This window comes from Peromyscus maniculatus, chromosome 22 (assembly GCF_049852395.1).
Source record: "Peromyscus maniculatus bairdii isolate BWxNUB_F1_BW_parent chromosome 22, HU_Pman_BW_mat_3.1, whole genome shotgun sequence".
NCBI lineage: Eukaryota > Metazoa > Chordata > Mammalia > Rodentia > Cricetidae > Peromyscus > Peromyscus maniculatus.
This window is the reverse complement of record NC_134873.1, coordinates 9,894,228-9,917,582: the sequence shown is the minus strand read 5'-3', so window position 1 is coordinate 9,917,582 and position 23,355 is coordinate 9,894,228. Positions and strand designations below refer to the sequence as shown.

The following is a 23,355-nucleotide window of genomic DNA, read 5'->3' as shown; positions in this document are numbered from 1 at the left end:
TTTTTTTTTCTTTTGGGGCACTCTATCCTAAACCTCTCAAACTTCAAGTCCTCCCAAAAACCAGAATAAGAACCCTGTCCTGGGAGCCTGGGCATCTGACGACCTCCCCAGCTCACAGCCTGTCTTGACCTGAAAGCCAAAGTCTCCGCAGCCCTGGGTCCTCTGTACATGCTGTCCTGACACCACGCTAGCCTCCTGTCTCCACAGTTGATCTGGGCAGCTTCAATACTCCCATATTCAACAGATCCTCTTTTTAAAGTCCTACAAGAAGAGGTGATGCCTTCTTCTTAATGACATAAATAATTCTCAGAGGAAAATAAATGAGAGGAGGGTGTGATGGCTCACTCTGTCTTTCCAGGACCTGTGAGGTCAAGACAGGAGCATTCAAAATATAAATTCAAAACAATGGCTACATAGTGAGCTCACGGCCTGATTGAACTACCCAAGACCTTCACTGTATGCAGTGGGTCATATTTTTAAAATTGAAAGCAACTGAAGTTAGGAGGGTGTGTTAAGGGGAAGTGGGTGGAAATGATATTTCATTGTTTGGACATGAGAAGTTCTCAAAGAATTAAATCATAAATAAGTAAATGTCTCAGTAGGTGAATGTGCTTCCCCCAAACCTTATTACCCAGATTCAGTCCCAGGACCCAGGTGGTGGTGGCAGAGACTCCACCCTCCTGGGCTGCCCTCTGACCTTCGCATGTGTGCTACATGTGTGCATGTGCATACGCAGACACGAGTAAATAAAAAGCTAGTAAATTTTTAAGTTTTGATAAGCTGAAAGTGTACCACAGTAGAAGCAATAGCTACTTGATCAAATTCAAGTCTGGAAGGCAGACATGGTACAAATCAGGGGATGTGAAAGACTGTGATATTTCAACTCTTCCCTGAGCCTTTGCTTCTGGTCCCTATACTGCCTGTTAGTACCCACAGCCAATAGAGCACATGGATCTTCAGTGTTAAAAGATGAACTAACACCGGTTCTGAAAGTGTACGCCTACAATCCAAGACACTTGGAATATGAGACAAGAGTTCACAAGTTCAAGGCCCATCTGGACTATACAGTGAGACACAAACACATACACACACACAGATACACACAAACACACATACACACACATACATACATACATACATACATACACACACACTCACACCACACACATACACACTCACACACATCACACACACACACACATGCACACACACACACCACACACACATACATACACACATACATACACACATACATACTCACACCACACTCACATACACACTCACACACACTCACACACACCACACACACATACATACACACACCACACACATACATACATACACACACATACACACTCACACCACACACACGTACACACTCACACCATACACACACTCACACACACACTCACACCATACACACACTCACACCATACACACACTCACACCATACACACACTCACACCATACACACACTCACATACAACACACACAACACACACACAGACACACACACACACACACACACACAGAACAATTTTAAAAACCTTGACTCTCCTCTCCCCCCTGGCAATGGTCCCACACATGTGCACATGCAGGCATGTTCTCTCCCATCCTCAGTTCCTAGCTCCATGTCCTCAGATTGAGTACAGATCCTGGAGTAACTGCAGAAACCAGGAAGGTAAAAATGGGCCACAGCGGCAGGTACCCTACAGAGGGAAAATGTCGGGATTCAGATGTTTTCATTGGGAAGACTGGGTAGAGAGGAGGGATAAGTAACACTCAGGATTCTTGGAAAAGCCATAAAGAATCATTATTTTATATTTACCTAAAATTATATATAATACATATATGTGTGTATGTGTGTATGCACCTATAAAATAAAGTTGCACCACCTGAGCAGACAATGCTTCCCAATGGTAAGATGTCCCTAAAGGTGCATCAGTGGCACTCCTATCTCAGACGTAACCAATGGCTGTCTGATTGGACGTAGGGCCCACTACACAGAAGGGAAAGCATGCCTGGGAACCCAGCCAACTACCCGGGGCTTATGAAGTCATGGATCCTAAAGGAGAGCCCGTTACTGCCACTTTACCAGACCAGCATAACCTCCAAGTGCATTCTAAAAACGCGTTCACATTCCCACAGATCTCACCCTCATCAAGAAGAGTCTCTCTGAAGCAGAGGAGGACTGTCACGGAAAACCACAGCACAGCAGGCCAAGGTGCAGACATAGCTAACTGATCATGGGGGGCCCAGCCCCTGAGGATACGTCTACATCGCAACCCCTGCACCTAAGGCTTCTTCGGGGACACCGAAGAAGACAGGGTGGGTGGTTTGCAAGAGCCAGGGGATGAGGAAGTCTGATGAGAGATCCCGTCTCCAAGAAGTGACAGAGACCCTTCGCCCGTGACACCTCAGCAAGACAGCTGCCTAAGCATGGCTGAACAAGGAGGACACCAAAGACATGCTAACGTGGGATGCAGGACCTCACAGGCTCCCACCCCTAAAGATGTAGACAACCAAGGAATGTGGAGAGAGGGAGAGTCACTCTTCCCGAGGAAAAGCCCCCAATTGATTACCCCATGCCAAGTGGTCAGTCCTGAGATCATATTCATACAAGTAGAACTAACTGGACTGAGCAGGTTGCATGCATGTGTGTATATATGGGTATGTGTGGGTGTGGGATGGTGTCTGTCTGTATGTATGTATGTATGTATGTATATAGGTATGTTGTGTTGGTATTTGGGGTGTACTTGTGTGTATGTATATGTATGTGTGAGTATGTGTGTGTATGGAGGGGCGTGTGTGTGTGTTGTGTACATATATATGTATGTTATGTTGGGGGTTGTTTGTGTGTATGTGTGTGTTGGTATGTTGGGGGAGGGTGTGTGTGTGAGTGTGTGTGTGAGTGTGTGTGTGTGTGTGTGTGTGTAATGTGAGTGCCAATAACACAAGAACCATTAAAGGAAAAGGCCAGGAATGTGAAGAGTGGCAGGGGAGGGACATGGGAGACCTTGGAGGGCAGAAAGAGAGGGCCAAAATGATGTAATTATATTTAATTTTTTAATTATTTTCACATAAAAATAAAAGGAAAATAGAAGATGAAGTTAGGAGGGAAAATGGTGGCGAATACAGAGGAGGAGCTGGAGGGAAGGGAATTCAGGTGTTAATATTAAATAAAATACGAAAATGTAAACAACTTCTAAAAGAGAGCACAGAACTGGGAGGCAAGGGTGGGAGTGGTTCTGGGAGGAGGCAGAGGGGAGATGGGAGGTGAATGTGACCAAAATGCACAGTTTCCTTGTATGAGACTCTCAGAGAAGCAATACAGACACCATATTTCAGGTAAGTTTCAGATCCCTGCCTTTGTTAGCTGCTTTTCTCGATGCTGTGACAAAGTGACAAAATGCCTCTTCAGGAGGAAACGCGGCGAGAAGACCAAGCGGTCCCCTGCACCTGCAGTCCAGAAGTACAGCGATAATGATGCTCCACTCGCTTTGAGGCTAGCCAGCCACAGATGGAGATCCCTATCAACATAAGCCAAAATAAACCTCTTCTCTTTATGAATTGACTCCGATATTTATTCTTGTCAAGACCCAAAACAAGTTCACACCCAATGACCAGGTTTGATTATGGCATTCCAGAGTAACAAAACAGGAAAAGACATGCTAATTCCTTATTACTATCTCAAAAACAAGGATTAGAAGACTAGAAAAGAGAATTTGAATTAATACCTCAGAATATGGGGGGGGGGGTTATACCAGAAGAGAGGCTTCACAGCACCCCTGTGACATACGCACATCAATTTCTAAAGCCCACACTTGAGGGTAGTGAAGATCAGAGAGGTTATGATTCTTGCCTGAGGTTACACAACTATTTCAGAGCACAAAGGAAATGTCCTGGAGCGGACGTAGATACCGTGGCTCTGCCTGTAACTCAGTCCCACGAAGTGTGAGGCTCGGCTGCTGGGACATGAGAGCTCTCCAAAACACATCCCACTCAGACAGGTCCTTTGTTCCCCATGGCTAACTTACCCTGCTGACTTTGTCCCAGTGTGATCATCCCGCATCTGTGCACACCACTGCAGCCTGTGAAGAGAGGGAGGAAAAGGCATGAACTGCTGACATGTGGTTCGTGCTCAACCAGCAAAATTACCGGCAGCTTGACCCCGTGTAAGTCGGCTTGGCAAAGCTGGACGGAACCCGCCGAGGGAGCTGTGCCACTTTGCACAGTCTTCACAGAGTGCTCCTGATGTCTATGCGCTTCGTTTTCTCGAGGTTTTTCTTTTTTAAGAGGTGCAGTGTCACAGAGGCTGGAAGGAGCCCCTGAAACTGGAGTCACAGGAGCTTGTGAACTGCCACGAGGGTGCTGGGAAATGAACCCATATTTTAATGTCTTCTCAAGGACCAACTTAAAATACCATTACATTCATTTATTTAATTATATTTTAATTTATTCTTTGAGGATTTCATACATATATGCAATAATTTTGATCATATGCACCCCATACTACTTTAAAACTCTCAGACCTCTCCTTGCTCTCTGTGACCACTCTCTAGTTAAAAAGTAATCCACTGGATCTAACAAGTGCTTTCTAGTTGCATGTGGGCACAGGGCCATCCACTAGAGCACAGGCAGCCTTCCGGGGCATCCCCAAAGCAAGCGGACTCTTCTCCAGGCAGCCATCAACTCTCGGTAGATCCTTAGCTGGGGATGGAGCCAGACTAGGGTGCTGACTGACTTGACCCCTGTGCAGGTGGCTGCAGCTGCTGTAAATCCTGAAGTGCAATCAGAAGATACAGCTTCACTCCAGCCCTCCCCAACACCCAACTCTAGCTCAGGAACTAATGCAGAAGATGGGGCACAGAACCAACTTCTATGTCTCATAGGATCAGACTGATCACTGTGGGATTGAAATTTCATGGGAGAGCAGGGTGGTTAATTTTAAGAGTATGTATTTTCTTAGTTAAGGTTACTATTTCTGTGATGAAACACCATGACCAAAAGGCAAGTTGGGAAGGAAAAGATTCCTTTGGCTTACACTTCCATATCACTGTTCATCATTGAAGCAAGTCAGGAACTCACACAGGGCAGGAACCTAGAGGCAGGAGCTGTCATGGAGGGTGCTGCTCACTGGCTTTCTCCCCATGGCCTGCTCAGCCTGCTTTTTTTTTTTATAAAACCCAGGACCACTAGGCCAGGGATGGCACCACCCACAGTGGGCTGGATGCTCCTGCATCAATCACTAGTTAGGAAAGTGCCCTACAGGCTGGCCTGCAGCCCAATCTTACAGAGGTATTTTCCCAATTGACGAGAGGAGAAGCAGAAGAGGAAGAAGAGGAGGATGAGGATGAGAAGGAGTGAGGAGGAGTGGGGGAGAAGGAGGAGGACAAGGGAGGAAGGAGAGAGAAGGAGGATAGGAGAAGGGCTGTGCCTGTAACTCTGGGTCTAGGGGAACCCGACACCTCTAGCCCCCATGGGCACCTGCACTGATGTGCACACACACACACACACACACACACACACACACACACACACACGCTTGTGTATGTGTCCCTGGCTAGTCTTATGTCAACTCGACTCAAGCTAGAGTCATCTGAGAAGAGGGAGCCTCAACTGTTCTTTTGTATATAAGACACGTTCACGTACTATATATAAACATGAAGGCTACCGTTTGCTGTGCCTCGAGGTGACATTTAACCTACAAAACCGTGTTTAACCACTTGGTCACCAGATGGTGGAGCTGTTGGGGGAGGTTTAGAGGTGAGGCCTTGGAAAGTGGCTGAAGATTTGTGTTCCAGTCCCACTTCCTAACTCTCTGCTTCATAGTCTATCAAGAAGAAAGCAGCTCAGCCCCACAACCCAACCATGAACTCTGCCAAGCCTTCCCCAACAGGGCAGACCCCACCATCACAGACTGTGAGACAAAATCTTCCTTTAAGTTGTCTCACAGTTTGTGTGGTCACCACCACCATCACCACCTGTCAAGTCACCAACATTACCATCACTATTTGTGTAGTCATCATCATCACCACCATCATCACCATCATCACCACCACCATCACCACCACCACCACCACCACCACCACCATCACCATCATCATCACCACATCATTACCACCACCACCACCACCACCACCACCACCACCACCACCATCACCATCATCATCACCACATCATTACCACCACCAACACCACCACCACCACCATCACCATCATCATCACCACATCATTACCACCACCACATCATCACCACCACCACCATCACCATCACCACCACCACCATCACCATCACCACCATCATCACCACCACCACCACCATCACCATCACCATCACCACCATCACCATCACCACCATCACCACATCATCACCACCACCATCATCACCACCACCACCACCATCACCACCATCATTATCACCATAACCATCATCACCACCACCATCATCACCATCACCATCATCACCATCACCACCATCATCACCACCATCACGACCACCACTATCACCATCACCACCACCACCACCATCACCATCATCATCACCACCACCATCATCACCACCACCACCATCACCATCACCACCATCACCATCACCACCATCACCTTCATCATCACCACCATCACCATCATCACCATCATCATCACCACCACCACCATCACCACCATCACCACCACCACCATCATCACCACCATCACCACCACCACCACTATCACCATCACTACCACCACCACCACCATCACCATCATCATCACCACCATCATCATCATTATCTGTGTGGTCACCATCACCACCACATGTGTGGTCACCATCACCACCACCTGTGTGGTCACCATCACCACCACCTGTGTGGTCACCATCACCACCACCTGTGTGGTCACCATCACCACCACCTGTGTGGTCACCATCACCACCACCTGTGTGGTCACCATCACCACCACCTGTGTGGTCACCATCATCACCACCTGTGTGGTCACCATCACCACCACCTGTGTGGTCACCATCATCACCACCTGTATGGTCATCATCACCACTACCTGTGTGGTCACCATCATCACCACCTGTGTGGTCACCATCATCACCACCTGTGTGGTCACCATCACCACCACCTGTGTGGTCACCATCACCACCACCTGTGTGGTCACCATCATCACCACCTGTGTGGTCACCATCACCACCACCTGTGTGGTCACCATCACCACCACCTGTGTGGTCACCATCATCACCATCTGTGCAATTACTGTGATCATCTCCATGCCTCATCACTATCATTATCAACGCCATCAGAGTAATCATTGTCATAGGTCTTTTTTTCTTGGCTGGTCTCAAACTCACTATGTAGCTGAAGATTACCTTCAGCCTTTCATCCTCCTCCCTCTGCCTCCCTGGATGGGCGTCTGTCTAGCCTAATGTCTCTCTATATTTAGTATCTACCTGTCTGAGACTGAAAGTGTGTACCAACACAGCTCATGCAGTGCTGAGGAAGAAGCCCACGGCTTTATGGATGCTATGAAAATAGATATATGATAGATATATAGAGAGAGATAGGTAGGTGAGAGAGAGAGATTGATAGATGGTAGACTAGATAGGTAGATGATGGATGGATAGATGATAGATAGATAGATAGATAGATAGATAGATAGATAGATAGATAGATAGATAGATAGATAGATAGATGGTAGATCCATACATATACACACATGTATACAGAAATAGACAGACAGATAATCAATACAGAGAGCTGTGAGACATTTGACTAGACAGATGCCCACCCAGACAGTGGGTAGAACACTGACCGTGCAAGCACAAGGAGCTGATTTCAGATTTTCAGAAAGCAGGTAAGTTTACCCCTCTTGCATGTCTATAATAGCAGCATGCCTACAGCAAAATTCGAGGCAGAAACCACACAATCCACAGAGGCCCAAGAGCCTTCTAGACTCGGGTACAGAGGAGACTCTTTCTTGGCAGGTAAAAGGCATGAACCAACACCTGAAGTTGTCTTCTGACCTCTAGGGTCATGTGTGGGCACACACATGTGCACATGCACATACACATACACACATTTTCTTAATATGTTGGGTGGTTTTTAATTATGTCTTCACCAATAACACTTTATGCACTGAGAAAAGTTATTTCAACTCTCCATGACTCAGTTTCTCTCATCTCTAAAACAGGAAATCTCTATCTCCCATCTTTAAATTTAAAACAAAAAAAAATCTTGCAAACATGCAAGAAAACCAGGGAAGTGGAAGATCACACAGTGAGACACCCTGGTGCCTGAAACGAAAGCAGCAGGAGCCAGTAAGGGACGCTGCAGCCCCCTCACCACCCCTGGTCTGGTCCCAGTACAGGACGTGTCTTCCCTGACTCCCCACTGCACAAACTCAGCCACAGCCCAGTTTCTCAAAGAATTCGCACTCGCCTGGAATTTTTACCCATCTTGAACAAGACCAGAGCTGGACCGATTTTACATTCTAGTTCCGCCCCTCATTAGCTAAGTCTTGTCCAAAGTATTTCTTTTTGTATTTGTGAGTATGTATATGTGTTGTGTGTGTGCATTGCATGTGGTGTGTGTGTGTGTGTGTGTGTGTGTGTGTGTGTGTGTGTGTGTGTGTGTGTGTGACCTCACACATCTTCTCTCAGGTGCCATCCACCTTAATTGTTTAGAGACAGGTTCTCTCACTGGCCTGGAGTCCACCAAGTAGGCTAGACTGGCTGACCATCAAGAACCAGGTCTCTACTTCCCCAGCAGTGGTGGCGCACGCCTTTAATCAGGAGGCAAAGAAAGGCAGGTAGATCTCCGTGAGTTCAAGGCCAGTCCGGTCTCCAGAGCGAGTTCCAGGACAGGCACCAAAACGACACAGAGAAACCCTGTCTCGAAACAACAACTCAGATCTTCAGTCTGCACAGCAGGCATTTTACACACTGGGCTATTGCTCAAGCCCAGCAAGTCACCTCCTTCAAGGCTCTGGTTCTGCTCTGCAAGATAAGGCTGATAAGGGCTTTGCGAAGATGAAGTGCTGTGCAATGGTAAAGGAACAGTTGCCATTGCTGTGTGGGTTTCTGTTGCCCTTGCACCGTCCTGGGGGACCTGGATGCACACACAGGAACCCCAGGTGTTTACTCGGTGCTGCATTCTGGCTAGAACTGAGATGGCTCACAAACACACACATACCAAATGAACAGCCCCAGGAAGATCTACCCTGGTGGATGGGCTTCCCTGAGTCAAGGAATCTTGTCAAATGTCGCCCAAGGTAGGGCTTTGCTGTGTACAACAGACCTGAGACAACAGCCTATGGGCCAGACCCTTCCAAGGCTGAGCCTTCTCCCTGGCATCCATTTCCAGCCCTCACCAATCCCTCCCCGGCCCCATTCAACTTGACACTCACCCCAGAAGAGGAGCAGCCAGAAGCCCCACATCGTACTGTGGCAGTCATTCAATGAAGAGAGCCTTCCCTTTAAAAGCTTGCTTTGTGAAGAAGGGAAGGGGTGGAGCCAGGGTTGCTCAACGCAGCCAGACAGAGCCCCAGCAACTTTCTGCTGAGTTACCACCATCAGAGTGGACAGCCCGGCAATCCCCTAATTTCTCCCTTACATCTGCCTGGTGCACACACTTCTCCCTCTCCTCCTCCCTGACCTCCTGTTGTCCTCCTCTCCCTCCTCTGCCATCTCTCACCATCTCGCTCCTCCCCTTCTTTTTTTCAGCACCACCATTTATCTCCCATCCCTTGTCCCCTCCTTCCATTGCACCAACCGAGTGAGACCACATGTGCTGCCCACAGAGAAGCACATCTCAGCTTTCAGGAGCTCAAAGCCACCCTCACAGCCTCAGGCACCGTGGTCCATGGGCTTGCTGCCGAGAAAATTCTATTCTGTCATTATGTCAACCTCATAGAATACACACACCACACATCACACTACACACACACACAGACCATACACCTCACCACACCACACCACACACATACCACACCACACTCTACATCATACCACACAAACCACATACCACACCATACATCACATCACACACCACATATACCACACACCCTACACCACAAACACACACACATATGTACCACACACACACAGACCATATACCTCACCACACCATCCCACACACATACCACACCACACCACACCATACATCACACCACACACACCACACACAGCACATCACACACACACAGAGACCATATACCTCACCACACCACACACATACCACACCACACACACCACACCACACACACACGTGACACACACAAATCACACCATAGTACACACACAACACAACACACACATACACACCACACTACACACACAGCACACCACACACACACACATATGTACCACACACACACAGACCGTATACCTCACCACACCATCCCACACACATACCACACCACGCCACACCATACATCACACCACACACACCACACACAGCACACCACACACACACAGAGACCATATACCTCACCACACCACACACATACCACACCACACACACCACACCACACACACACGTGACACACACAAATCACACCATAGTACACACACAACACAACACACACATACACACCACACTACACACACAGCACACCACACACACACAAACACACTACCATACTTTGATTGCCCCTCCATAGCAACCACTCCAGTCCAACCCCAGCCCCCAACATGTGTGCAAACACCACCTCAGAAATGCAGAAGCCAAGTCATGTGGTGGCTGGGGTCCCCTAGTTGTAGGCTCTAACACAAAGATCCTGGTCAAAGTAGCTTGTCAGAAAGATGACCCAACAATAGACCAATTTGGGGTCAGTGAGAAAAGGAAAGTAAAGAGCCAAGAATGAGTGCTCTCTGCGAGGCAGAGCTTATGAAAGCATCCATCTTACTCAGGGTCATCACTGCTGCAAGGAAACACCATGACCAAAGCAAGCTGGGGAGGAAACAGTTTATTTGGCTTACACTTGCATGTCACTGTTCATCATCATAGGAAGTCAGGACAGGAACTCAAGCAGGGCAGGAATCGGAAGGCAGGAGCTGATGCAGAGGCCATGGAGGGTGCTGCTTACCAGCCTGCTCCTCATGGCTTGCTCAGGCTGCTTTCTTATAAAATCCAGGATCACCAGCCCAGGGATGGCACCACCCACAGTGAGCTGGGCCTCCCCATCAATTACTATATAAGAAAATGCCCTACAGCCAGATCTTATTAAGGCATTTTCTCAGTTGAGGGTCCCTCCGCTCAGATGACTCTAGTTTGTCCAGGACATCAGAGAGCACACTCCCCAGAGTGCTCCTGAGGGGTGTCGATGTTTCCACTGCTGTTAGTCATCCAGTGCAGTTTGCTATTGAGGGTTCCAGCACGACAACACTCTGAACCTGGGCCCCACAAGCAGGTGGTTGGTTCCAGTTGACACAGTTCCATCACAAATAAAACATCCTGTGGGACATCAGGCTAGTGTGTACTGGTCAGTTAAGGATCACAGGTATGATCAAACAAGAGCAGCGTTAGATACAAACTACCAAAGAAATGCAAGTTCAGGGTCTAGCTCTTGGAGTGAACACTCAATTTATGGAGGCTTTTTGGTTGGTTGGTTGGTTGGTTGGTTGGTTGGTTGGTTGGTTGGTTGGTTGGTTGGTAGGTTGGATGGTTGGATGGTTAGTTGGTTGGCTTGGGGGTTTTTGTTGTTTTTTTTTGTATTGTTGTTGTTGTTTGTACACTTCCTTTGCTCTGTGAACTGCAAAATCTCTCCTTTTGCTCTGGGTCAGAACTCTGACATCCTGAGGAGTTTTTTTTTTCATTAGGCAATGTAGATGCTCATAACAGATCACAGGGAGTAACTGACTATCAGATGCTCACTCAGCCCTAAAGAGGACATCAGCATCACACCCCCAAGGTTCAGGGAGTGTCATGGAAGAAGGAGTGGAAAGAAAGTGGGAGTTTCAGGATGGGGTGGAGTGCTGTGCATCGCTGTATTTCAGGCATGGTGTGGCAATAACATTTACAAACTCACAGAAGCTGTGGTCACATGGGCAAGAACTGTGCGGAACTGAACCCATCAATATGGGCTGGGGGGAGAGCTCTCAAGACTCAACCACCCCTTCCTGAGAATCTAGATGCACTCAGTTAGTGGTAGCTTCGGGGAGTGCTCAGAACGCCCCTCTCAGAGGTTATATTGGCAATTAATGGTTGGTGGAAGAAAGAGAGATATTCTTGTTAAGTTGTGTGGCCACCGGTAAGGTGTCCAATCCCATACCCACTCAAATGCCAGCAACCCCAATGAAATTCACTAGGTCACCAAAGAAGGCATGAAAATAGAAGGGGGACTTGGTGGGAAGAGGAGGAGGACTCATAGGAAGAGGAGGGGATTAGCTGGAATAAGCAGGAGAGATGTGTTCGAAACAAGGGGTGTGAATATGCTCAAACTACATCATAATGAGACTCATCATTAATCACAGTATCTCCTAAGAAACATGTTTTAATCTGATGTGATTATTACTTGAAAGTTTCAGTAATATCAACCTGCTTGTGTGATAGGGAGTTCTCACTGGTGACACCATCATGACTGGCAGCTCTCAGGCCTCATCAGAGAAGTGCATTTGTATAGTGCACAGCGGTTAACACAGCAGTCAAAGTGCAGAGAAAGTGTCAGCAGAGTGATCAGCCACAAGTGTTATTGGGTATTTGCCAGAGAAGACTGCTCAGACATGGGTTTAAACCAACAGAAAGTGTAGCATGAATCTTAAATAGTCTTATTAATAAAATCAAAGCCAGTGCCAGTTATTGGGGTGAACACTGGAAGATCAGAGAGACAGAACAAGCCACAGCTTCCTCACCTCACCAATTCCTCAGCTGATTCTGTTTCTTCAGACTGGAAGACTCTGAGTCCTCGTCCAGAATGAATCTCAGCTGAACTGCTGCTAAAAGCCCAAAAGCTTAACCAGCTCTAGTTCCTGGTTTTCATGCCTTATATGCCTTTCTGCTTTCTGACACCACCTCCTGGGATTAAAGGCTCTTGTTACCATGTCTAGCTATTTCCAGTGTGGCTTTAAACTCACAGAGATCTGGATGGATCTCTGCCTCCCAAGTGATAGGATTAAAGGTGTGTGTGCCACCATTTTCTGGCCTCTATATCTAGTGGCTGTTCTGTTCTCTGACCCTAGATAAGTTTATTAGGGTGCACAATATTTTGGGGAACACAATATCAGCACAAGAAAGTTTATTAACTGGCTGGCAACTACACTGGGTGTTCGATGTCCCAGGGTAGCCCCGAGCCTTTTTCATGGATTGGTTGACATACTTCCGTTAACAAGAGCAGTTAGCCAGAAGCATAACTACAGAAGGCAAAAAGCAAGGTTAGTCATTTAGAGACTTTCCCAGAACTATATGAACTTTGAAGGATTCGGCCTTTGTTTTTTTTTTTTTTTTTTTTTTTTTTTTTTTTTTTTTTTGGCATGTGGAGTTGTCTATGTTTACGGCCTGATTGGCACTTCCATCATGGAGTCAGTGCTAAGGTCTGGGCCTGTTACATTCCCCACTGGTCTTACTGAACGAGTCAAATTGTGGACTCATCCTGCTCTAAAGAGGTGTAGTTGGTCCTAAGGACCATTTATTTTGCTAATGAGGGTTTTGTTAGAGTTCCTTTTAATGTCCTGTTTATTCTTTTTACCTGCCCAGAACACTGAGGTCTATGAGCACAGTGAAGTTTTCAATCCATGTGTAAAGATTTACCAATTAAGCCAGGCAGTGGTGGTGCACACCTTTAATCCCAGCACTCGGGAGGCAGAGCCAGGCAGATCTCTATGAGTTCGAGGCCAGCCGGTCTACAGAGCGAGATCCAGGACAGGCTCCAAAGCTACACAGAGAAACCCTGTCACAAAAAATATATATATTTATCAATTAGTTGAATTAAATGGCTACAAAATCCAGACCATTGTTGGACCCCCTTGCTAGGGGGAGGCCAAATCAGGGGACCAGTTCCCAGAGGAGCTTTTATTCTGGGTGGGGAAACACTTTTACTTGCCTGGAAAAGGTATCTATGAAAACTAGCAATCCTCCCTGGGCAGGGTGGATCTTGGTGAAGTCATTTTCCAAGAGTTCTTGGGGGTCTTGCTCTCTCATTTGGATGAATTTCTGGGTAAGAGCTCTCTGTTTTGGATTTATTTGAGCACAAACCTGGCATCTGACTGAGACATCCATTGTTAGGCTGTGCAGTCTAGGTATAACATACCTTTTTCTTAAAAACTCAGAAAGCTTTGCGAACCTCAGATGAGTAGCCTGGTGAAAGTTAGTTACCAACAGTCCTGCCAATTGTTTCTGAGAGAATGACCTATGACCTTCCCTCTGTGTCCTCCAGAAACCTGAGCGATTGAGCTGTGCCTTTCTTCTTTACCATGGAGTCTCAGGCAATCATGGGTCATGGTATGTCGTAGGAATATCAATAGGCCCCATGGGTCTTAGGGTCTTTTGTTGGGCAGCCAACTCAGAACCCAGCAGTGGAGGACAGCAACTTATAGGGAAAGCCAAATAGCTTCTAGAAGAGCCAAGATTTTTCAATGTCCTTTTTCCCAGTGAGAAGCCTCTTTCTCAGTAGATCATACTGTGGACATGCCTGACAGTATAAACATAGTGACTGTTCATGTGTATGGTGGAGGACTTTCCTTTTCCCCACCTGAGACCCTAGGTCAGATCTATCATTTCTGCTCTCTGGGCTGAGGTACCTGGCATGGGCCCCAATAACTTCCGTTAAAGTAACTATTGTGACTCCTACATACCTGGTTCCATCTTTCAAATCATGACAGATCATCACCGGGCAAGAGGGTGGCGGGATTGGTGGTGCTGAGTTTCCCAAACTGGACTGGAGGGTGGTCCCGGAGTAGAGTCTGATACTGGGTCACACAGGTGTTAGACCACCAGTGTTGTGGTGCTCGGAGGAGGAGGAGGACCTCAACTGCATCATGGGTCGCTATGACTATAAGATCCTGACCCAGAGCTAACTTTGTTTGTTTGTTTGTTTGTTTGTTTGTTTGTTTGTTTGTTTGTTTGTTTGTTTGTTTTCATAGACTGGCAGCAGCCACCACAGCTCTTGGACAGGGTCCAATCATTTGGACAGGGCATTTCCAAGGCCCCAAAGTTTGCGTTAAAACCTCTTTTGTCTTTCATTTTATGGGCAAACAGATAAAAAGGTTTGGGCACATCTGGATGTGCTAGGGCTGGAGCAGAAGGCACAGGTGTTTTTAGTCTCAGTCCACATTAGGGGCTCAGGGCCCCCTTTGTGTTGATGTACAGAGGCCTTGCCATTCCAGAAACACTGGTACCCAGAGGCATCAATATCCAGCTGCACCCAGGAGCTCTTGAACCTGTCTCTTAGTCTTTGAGTTGAGATCTGAAGGATGGCAGCATTGCTATTCTGAGACAGGCTCCTTTGCCTCCCTCAGCTGGTAGGCAGCATAGGTAGCCTCTGGTGTACAAGTTGAGTTTTCTTGGCTCACGTTCTATAGGCCAAGGTCTGTAACTCTTGCAGCAGTCCATCGGTGGCCTTTTATAATCTACTTTCCTGGGAAACCTCTCATGGAAGGTCAGGAGATCATCATTTAGTGTCTCATCAAACAGGGTTGGAGAATTTTTTTAATCTTTGGGGTAACTTGGTCCAGAAATGTTTCCCACTATAACCTTCATTTGGATCTGTCCATTTAAGATCAAAGATGGGTTGACTCACCTCTGCCAATGGGAGGCTGAAGAATGCACGTTTTAGGTCCAAGACAGTGCACACCTGTTTCTCTGAAAGAATTGGACTCATGAAAAATCAGGGCCCAGGTTTCTTCATGGGCAGGAGAGGTATACTCTGATTGACAAGTCACCAGGATGCCTATCTCTTCAAACCAGGCAATTTCCCTTTTTACTCCAGGGACACTGTGTATTGTTAAATCTTGGTGAGGGTAGCTGAACTAGTTGGTTGAACAATTATAGGAACTTGGTGTTTGACCCGTCCTGGGAGGCTGGTTTCTTCCCATCCCCCTGGGAATCTTTAATGCCAATCTGAGAGATAATCCACTGTATCCTTTGATTGGAGACAGAACTTTCATCTAGGAGATGTTGTCTGTAAATCTAACTGCATCTCAGCATCAGAGAAGGTGATGGTGGCTTTCAGTTTATGCAAAGGATCTTGTCCCAATTAGTTCTCTGTTGTTAAACACCTTTTGAGCTACCTCCAGCAACTGTGGCCTACTTATACCTTTAAATTTTTCTGATTTTTATAACTTTTTTCTAATATCTGGTGCTGACTTGGTGCAAAGGAAATCTTTTTAGCAGCTCTCCTTAATCCTTTTAAAAAGGACCTAGCAATAATTGTTTCAAGTCTCCTTGGTCAGTGTTGGACAGAAAGGAAAACCCGTTTTGTCCAAGATACATTGTCTGGCAGTGATCCCCTGCCCAGCCCAGGGCATTTTTGTTCTTGTTGGTGGGTTGTTTTGTTTTGTTTCTCTCTTTTTTTTTTTTCCAGAGAATGGTAGGTTTTGAGTGTTCCAATTATCCAGATCATTGACTGAAAAGAAGACATAAATCATGAGAGAGAAAGGAAGGGAACTTTCTCTTTTCCTTCAGGCTCAGCCCAGGGGAACTTTTCCTCTTCCAGAGGGCTGCTTAGAGCAGGCTCAGAGCAGAGGAAAGAAGGTTCACCTGGGGGACTATTTCCTCCTCCCTGTGCACATTCTGCTCAGAGGGCAGGGGGTTGCGGCCTAAACTAGGGCTCTGGCCCCTCCCCACCCCCACACAGGGACCAACCTTGACCGTGAGCAGCAGTCAAGCAATAAAACAAGCAAGTGTTACTGCCACAGAGAGGATGGTTTTGGGGCTTCTCTGGGTGACCCAGCAAAGCGAAAAGGATTTGGCAACAGGAGAAGGCAAAGGTCTTAGGCAGGGTAAGGGAGAGGTCTCACACAAGAGAAAGACACTGGTCAATACCAGGAAACAAAAGTGACAGAAACACATAGAAAGACACACAAGGACACACATGCACACACAGAAACACAGTAAAAACAACTAGAGGTGGTCATCACACACACACACACACACACACACACACACACACACACACACACGAACAGAGGGGTTCAGTGATGTGTCACATGGTCCTTGGACACTGGCTCAGCATCCATGTCTGACTTCTCCTATGTGTCCAAACAGAAGGCACCTCTGGAGGTGACAGACCAGGCAACTTTCTAATTTGTTTCCTTTTGGGGGTAGAGGTGTCAGACCCCTCTGAAGTGTCAGGCAGCGATCTGTCAAAGGCAGCCCTGGGGACCTGGGGCATCTCAAGTTGGACACCCCTGAGAGTCCTCTGACTGTTGCACCCTGTCTCACTCCAAGGGGCTATGAGACCCCTGGCACCTCAAGGTCTGGCCTCTGGGATCTTCATGGGACCCCCAGAAATGCTGTGGGTATTCACCAGTAAAGACTGCTGGGACATGGGTTTAAACCAATAGAATGTCTTTATTAGTCAGCCTGGGACTACACTGAGTGTTTGGGATCCCAGTATAACCCCAAGCCTTTCTCAGGATGAGCTTTTAAGTACAAAAACCATGTTCTGGGCTGAGATGATTCTGTTAACAAGAACCATTAACCAGAAGCAGAACTACGAACTAAAAAGCATGGTCAGTACATTTAGAGACTTCCAATAAATATGGACTTGGAAGGATTAGGCCTTTGTTTTTATTTTTGGACAGTGGTGTCATCTACTGCTGAGGTTTACAGCCTGAATGGCACTTCCATCATGGAGTCAGTTGGGCTAAGGTCTCAGGACCTACTAAGGTCTGGTGCCCTGTTACAATATCAGGTCACCTCCTCAAAACTCAAGGACCGTCGCAGAAGAAGGGCCCCAAAAACTGTGAGAGCCAGAAGTTGGAAGGACTGGAGCAGAGAGCGTCTTCCAGACATGACAGGACCCCATTACTCCTGAGCCCACAGCAGCTGTGGTTACCTGCACCAGATCAAGCCAGTCAGCCTTCCAGCATGAGGGAGGGGTTCACGAGCCCCACTCCTGATTGACAGCAGTTGGTGGCTTCTGCAGAAATGAGAGTCTGTGTTCTCTAGGGGGCTCGCAGGCTGACCCCACACCCAGGAGTGCATGGACAACACTATAAGACTTGGTGGACATGAAGCTGGGAAGGAGTCGATCTGGGAGGGTTTAGAGAGTAGAAGGATGTGCATCACCAAAGTACATTGTGACGAATTCTCAAAGAACTACTAAAATGTCATATTAAAAAGCTACTGTGGCCGGGCGGTGGTGGTGCATGCCTTTAATCCCAGCACTTGGGAGGCAGAGCCAGGTGGATCTCTGTGAGTTCGAGGCCAGCCTGGGCTACCAAGTGAGTTCCAGGAGAGGCACAAAGCTACACAGAGAAACCCTGTCTCAAAAAACCAAAAAAAAAAAAAGCTACTGTGATCATATAGCTTATTCCACCTGGGAGGGAGGCAAAAGGAGCAGCCGGGCAGACTTCTTTGTTGCATGTGAGACCAGGGTGCATGTGCCACAGCATGCATGTGGAGGTCAGGAGGCAGCCTGCAGGAATCTGTTCTCTCCTACTGTGTAAGTCCTGGAGACAGAGCTCAGACCATCAGTCTTGGTAACAAGTGCCTTTACCCATGAAACAACATCTCACCAGCTCATGAGTTTGTTCCTTAGATGCCCTGAGAGATGAACACAACCCCAGACAGCTGGAGAGTCAAATCATATCCCAGCACTCACATGTGGAAACTGGGTTATTTAATGGTAGGACACCAGAGCAATAGTTGTGATTCTGGGGTAGAGGCCCTGGACAGCTGCCCAAGGGCTGAGCTTTGATTCTCCAGCACAGAGAGATACAATAAGCTTGACCTCCTCCTGGTGCTTACATGCCTGGAACATAGCCTGGCATAAGAAATGCTCCAGGCACTCTGGCCAATAAGATATGGCACCAAGAAGTGTCATCAAATCTCAATTCTTGACAGTCTCAAGGTGTCCACGGGTGACGACTCACCTTTCTGAACTTCACCTTTTACACGTTTTTATTGATTAATTCTGTTATTTGACAATTTAATATGCATGAAAATTGCATTCTGATTAGTACTCTCTTCCCCCTCCTATTCCTTTCCATTCATGATTCCACCCCACCCCTACCTGTCCCTTTCCCAGACTCCCAATTTTTAGGTTTGTTTTATGAAAGCTTAGCTTGACCAGGGCCCCTCTGGATTGGAGTTATGTGATGGAGCTTGTTGGGGCCATCAGTGGGTATACAACAAAGACAACGACTCCTTCCTTTCCAAATCTGTCAACAAATAGTTCAGCAGTGAGGGATGAGATCCTGAGCCCCTCCCCCATCTGGCCTGTTCTTGTGCAGACCCACTGTGTGCATCTACAGCTGCTGTGGGTTCATGGTTGAAGTGACTGTCTCTTCCCCTTGAAGGTGACACTTCTCCGCCTTTCTCCCTAATGTACAACTCTTACATTCTCCTGCCCCCCTCTTAACAGTGTTCCTTGACCCTTAGAAGGGTCACACAGAGGTGAGCACTCATCTGTCACTTATTCTCAGCACCCTGTGAAACCATGAGTCTCTACATTTGCCACCATTTGCAAGAGACTTTTCAGGTCAAATCCCAGAGTAGCATTTGTCTGAAGTCATAAATGTAAATATTTAGAAGGTAGCTTGATCCTGGGTCAAGTTAACCAAGCAACAATGTTCAGTCCCCCTGATGGCCTATGACTTCCCCCGCCTTGGATTTCTGATGGATTTACAGTACCAGGCATAGGTTTCCTCCTGTGGAGTGGACCTGAGAACCAACCAGCGAGCATTTGGTTACCCCATAACAATATAGCCACTACTGTGTAAGTGGGGACGTCTTGCTGGTAAGGTCAGTCTTGCATATAGGATTCACAGCTGGGTAGGACCACTGACATCACTCAGCAGCCAGTACAGCACCTTTCAGGACTATGAGAGCTACTTCTGGGTCACCATTGGGCATTGATCCACATAGACCTGATAAAGCTTAAAAAGGATTCTTAACGCACAGAAATGGAGCCACGCTGGGCTTCCTGGTCTCAAAGTCTCATGCCAGCAGCAGCACAGAGACACATCTCCCAACAGCTGCCTACAAAATGGAGCTGTCCCCCAGCCACCATGAGCTAAGGGGCATGGTGAACTCCTGAAGTCTCTCCCACAGGCTGCAGTACAGAGAGGCTTCTCCCAACCCCTGCCAATGCTTGTAGGCTTGAGAGCACAGCCTCGGGCTTAAAAACACAGCTGTACACTACTTAATACTGCTTCCCAGAACTGGGGAGGTAAGTGTGACTCATGACTGGTTGGTGCCTGCACCATGTTGAAAAGCTGAGTGGGGCAGAGCCAGCCACCAAAGCCACACTTTGGTCCTAGCCAATGCAGCTTAGCAGTTTAAAAACTCTCCTGATCAGAAAAGGATTACAGATACACAATAAAATGGATTCAAATGGGAAAAAAACTCTAAACAGCTTACAGTGTGTTTAAAAATATACAAAGACTTGAGAGAGAAAAGAAAAAGGATAAAGTCCTTAAAAAAGAAATAGAGTAAAAAAAAGCCACATAAGAATGGAAAATGCACAGAGAGTCTGTATACTGTATATCATTGTGTTGTCTTTGGGATTTTTAACTGCAGAGAGACATTTGATTGTGGGAGCTGCTAAGTTAACCCAACATATATATTTTAAAGGTATCTTGACTTCAAATTTTGAGTCTAAGGATGTGTTGCTTTGAAAAAAGGGTTCTGCTTTTGTTTCCACAGAAGATAAGAACCTTTGGATTGCTTCCAGGCTAATATGGTTTGATTAACCAAGATCCTTTGAAAGGTCTCTGATGACAGTCATGGCCCAGATGATCCAACATCCAAAACAGCTGCAAGGCAACTGTGATGATGCACCCTCACAGACTACTACAGCCAAGATTTAACTATAATTCTAAATTATCTCAGGATTCCTGTAAAATTGCCAGTGCCCCCAATCAGCAGGAAGCAGCCTAAAATACTATGCCCATATTCCCAAAAACTGGATTACAGATGTCTGTTTTTGTTTAGGGGGTTTGGTTACAAATTGTTATTGGTCATAGTCAATCTCTTTCTAAAAGAAGAAAGGGGGATATGATACAAAAATGATGGGAAAAATCTACTTTTATCGAAAAAAACAACTGTTAATCTTATGTATTTTACATCAGTATGGATTTTAGTTTATTGATATAAATTTAAAGTTAATTTTATTATACTGTATGTATATTTCTACTCTTGTGTAGGGTATTATGTTTATGCAGCTCATTTTATAATGTAATATATAATTAAGAAATACAGATTAATAGTCATCTATATTAGCAAGCTTATGGTCATGTTAGGTATGTTTTCAAGGTCGTACAGAGACATATTTCAGATAGACAGGCACTCTTCAAACACTTCAAAGACCTACAGAACATGGCATTTAAAATGCTTTAAGAACTTAGACTTTTCTTGGACAGTGAGACACATCTCCTGGCAGCACTGAGAGGATGTTGGGCATCAAAGAAACTCCATATGGAGTTTGTCTTCTTCTTGGCAAAATAAATAAATAAACAAACAAACAAACAAACAAATAGACAATGGCCTGTTGAGCAAAGAACTGCCCTTGCCTTGGCTGCTGACAGTAAGCATGCTGTCCATTCTGGACAACCAGGACACAAGGAAAAGCGACTGCTGAACCTTACCAAGTTGGGAAAGAACTTGTGACTGACCTTCTCGATTCCCTGAAGACCATCTTAAACCCTGGTGCGGTTTCCATCTTGAACATCAATAGGCAACTGCAGCATATTTTCCGGGCTTCATTGGCAATGGCTGAAAAGATAGAAGATTAAAAAAAGAGAAATGCATGGTTTTCTCGGTGTATTGTAATCTACCTGAACCCCAAGAAAATACAGTTTCTTCCTTGTTCAATCGCAGAAGCTTTGTGGAAACCTAAATGAAGACAATGGAGGAAACCCACTCCCAGGAACTTTCCCAGCTAATAAACAGCTGGACAGAGAGACTCTGTGCTTTGGAGAAGAAGTGTGACAACATCCAGAAACCACTGAACAGGATTCAAGGAAATCTGTAGACAGAGAAGAAGTCTACAGATATAATAACAAAACAATAGTTCACAGTGAAAGGATTATTGCTGTTTCTGATGGATTATTACAAGAACTCTGACACTTTATCCAAGAAGGCACATAGTTGGTTAAAGAATCTGTAAGCAGTGTGATTCATTCAACAGCAACCTGGAAACTGTATCTCAGGAGACCAAATAGAGGTGTGAAGCTTTGAACACAAGCACCGTTCATTGTTCTGAACAGGGGTCACAGTGCTTAAGCAAGAGGAAGGAGGAACTTCAGAACTTAATGGAGATAATGCCTGGTGAAAAAAATTAAAAGCAGGAAGTCTAGAGCTCGATGAAACTATAAAAAACTGGTTTGGCAACATATAATTGCTTTCTGCAATAGGATCTGAAACTAGATAGCCCAACAGGTATGACACCAGAGAGGAAAAATTATTTATATCCATCAGCACTGGTGAGAACTGAACCATGGGAATAGCTCCTTGATCAGATGCAAAAGAAACAGCCCGAGCTGTTAATGATGCTGAACTGCTCAGAAATGATGGAGAGCAGTCAGGATATAGATGAGGAAAAGGAGGTTCTGGAACAATGTGCTGAAGAACTTTTAAGTCAAGTGATATTTGTATATACCAGTGTGGAATGCTCAAGTGGTGGTGTTCCATTTTTCTGGCATAAAAAGTCACATGGAAAGGACAAAGAAAACAGGCATTAACCCAGTGGAGCAGTCTCAAGTGGAAGAGAGCTCAGAGCACCCTGTCACAAAGAGCGGATTGCCACCTCGAGCCTCAATAAGTTTCTAGTTAATCTGAGGGTTAAGGTTATTTTTTTAAAAAAATTAAAACCCAGAACTCAACAATTTGAACTTGTGTACAGATTACAATGGAATGGACTATGTCAAGATATCACTGTAAATGTAGTTGAATTGAAAGTCCTTTTTATCATCCTTGTAGCTCAAGTATGTAGTGTAACAAGTAAAAAAATAATTTTTAAAAAGAGAGGGACCGGGCAGGACTGAGAAACTTCAGTTTACACTGAGCCTCACTTGTTTTTACATCATTGCATGAACTTCTCCTGAAAGTCATAAACAAACATCTACTCACCCCAGATAGGGCACCAACGACAGATCAAAACAATTCCACCCACACTCAGCTTGCTGAGCCAACGAGTTTATTGGGCTTAGTTACAGGTCAATGAGTGAAAGTGACTTTCAGGGGTGCAGGTGACCCGAAACCATCCTCACCA

The 23,355-nt window shown here is 46.1% G+C and overlaps 1 protein-coding gene across 2 annotated transcripts in view; it reads right to left on the bottom strand.

Annotated features, from left to right (window-relative positions):
• Positions 1 to 21,852, bottom strand: part of Adgre1 (adhesion G protein-coupled receptor E1) — an 83,434-nt gene extending 61,582 nt beyond the window's left edge. The window contains exons 1-2 of one of the 2 annotated variants that reach the window (XM_042267282.2): positions 21,758 to 21,852; positions 4,038 to 4,091 (exon numbers count right to left, since the gene is read on the bottom strand). In XM_042267282.2, the coding sequence (XP_042123216.2) occupies positions 4,038 to 4,065 (28 nt within the window). In that variant the 5' untranslated portion in view covers positions 4,066 to 4,091; positions 21,758 to 21,852. Of the gene's footprint in view, positions 1 to 4,037; positions 4,092 to 9,390; positions 9,521 to 21,757 lie in introns of those variants that run through there. The other variant, XM_015989466.3, reaches the window with a different exon arrangement.
• Between the last annotated feature and the right edge of the window lie 1,503 nt (positions 21,853 to 23,355).